Genomic DNA, 1,514 nt, shown 5'->3' on the forward strand with positions numbered 1-1,514 from the left:
TTCTTCTTCTTCTTCTCCTTCTCTTCTCCTTCTCCTTCTCCTTCTCCTTCTCCTTCTCCTTCTCCGTCTCCTTCTCCTTCTCCTTCTTTTCTCCTTCTCCTTCTCCTTCTCCTTCTTTTCTCCTTCTCCTTCTCCTTCTCCTTCTTCTTCTCCTTCTTCTTCTTCTTCTTCTCCTTCTCCTTCTCCTTCTCCTTCTTCTCCTTCTTCTTCTTCTTCTCCTTCTTCTTCCAATAAGGCAAGTTTATATAAAAATATATGCTTATTATAACACATTCTCGGAAACTCTGTGACCTCCTCTGACCTCGTTTGACCTCAATTGACCTCCTTTGACCTCGTTTGACTCAATTGACCTCCTTTGACCTCCTTTGACCTCCTTTGACCTCATTTGACCTCGTTTGACCTCTTGACCTCAGCTACCAGGACCTGGTGGACAGTTACGGGCTGGAGGGCGAAGGTCAGATCTGTGACGCCATCCTCAACTCGGTTTGCCCCGACCCCAACATGTACAAAGTGGGAATCACCAAGGTCAGTCCGCAGAATCAACTTACTTCACAGTCAGCATACTTCACACTCAACTTACTTCACAGTCAGCATACCTCACAGTCCGCACACTTCGCAGTCCGCATATTTCAAAGTCTGCATACTTCACAGTCCGCATACTTCACAGTCCGCATACTTAACAGTCCACATATTTCACAGTCCGCATACTTCACAGTCCACATATTTCACAGTCCGCATACTTCATAGTCCGTGTACTTCACAGTCCGCATACTTCACAGTCCGCATACTTCATAGTCAACATACTTCACAGTCAAGATTCTTTCACAGTCAAGATACCTCACAGTCAAGATAGTTTCTCTTTAAAGATACTTTCACAGTCATGGAGGTGGGAGGTTAAAGTCAAAATACTTTCACAGTCAAATATTTTACACATTCAAGGTGCTTTCATATTCAAGATGTTTAACAGTCAAGAGTTTTCACAGTCAATTTTTTTTTTGGAGGATGATGATGATGATGATGATGATGATGATGATGATGATGATGATGATGATGATGATGATGATGATGATGATGATTCGTTATTTGCAGGTGTTTTTGAAAGAACCAGTGTACTATGATCTACGAACTCGGCTTGAAAAGGTGAAAGAAGAAAAGAGAAAGAAGGAAGAAGAGGAAAGGTTGAAGAGAGAAGAGGAAGAGAAGAGGAGAAAGAAGGAGGAGTTAGAGGAGAAGAGGAAGAGACAGAGGGAACAACTTCAAGTTGAGCTTGAGAGAGAGAGGCAGACCCCCATTGCTGTAGGGACATCGAGAATAGGGCGATCGGTGAGTCTATTGTGGTGGTTGTTGTTGTCGTTGTAGTTGTTGTTGTTGTTGCTGTTGTTGCTGTTGCTGTTGTTGTTGTTGTTGTTGTTGCTGTTGTTATTGTTGTTGTTGCTGTTGCTGTTATTGTTGTTGTTGTTGCTGTTGCTGTTATTGTTGTCATTATTATTGTTGTTGTTGTTGTTAATGTTGTT

General features: G+C 42.3%; 1 protein-coding gene across 1 annotated transcript in view; it reads left to right on the forward strand.

Moving 5' to 3' along the window:
* LOC101861723 (chitin synthase chs-2) overlaps positions 1–1,514 on the forward strand; it is a gene marked incomplete at its 3' end in the record, with an annotated part of 78,176 nt that overhangs the window by 25,193 nt on the left and 51,469 nt on the right. Inside the window, 2 exon segments of the mRNA XM_035969176.1 lie at positions 414–525; positions 1,090–1,323. Of these exon segments, the coding sequence (XP_035825069.1) occupies positions 414–525; positions 1,090–1,323 (346 nt within the window).

Source organism: Aplysia californica, unplaced genomic scaffold (assembly GCF_000002075.1).
Source record: "Aplysia californica isolate F4 #8 unplaced genomic scaffold, AplCal3.0 scaffold00123, whole genome shotgun sequence".
Classification (NCBI taxonomy): domain Eukaryota; kingdom Metazoa; phylum Mollusca; class Gastropoda; order Aplysiida; family Aplysiidae; genus Aplysia; species Aplysia californica.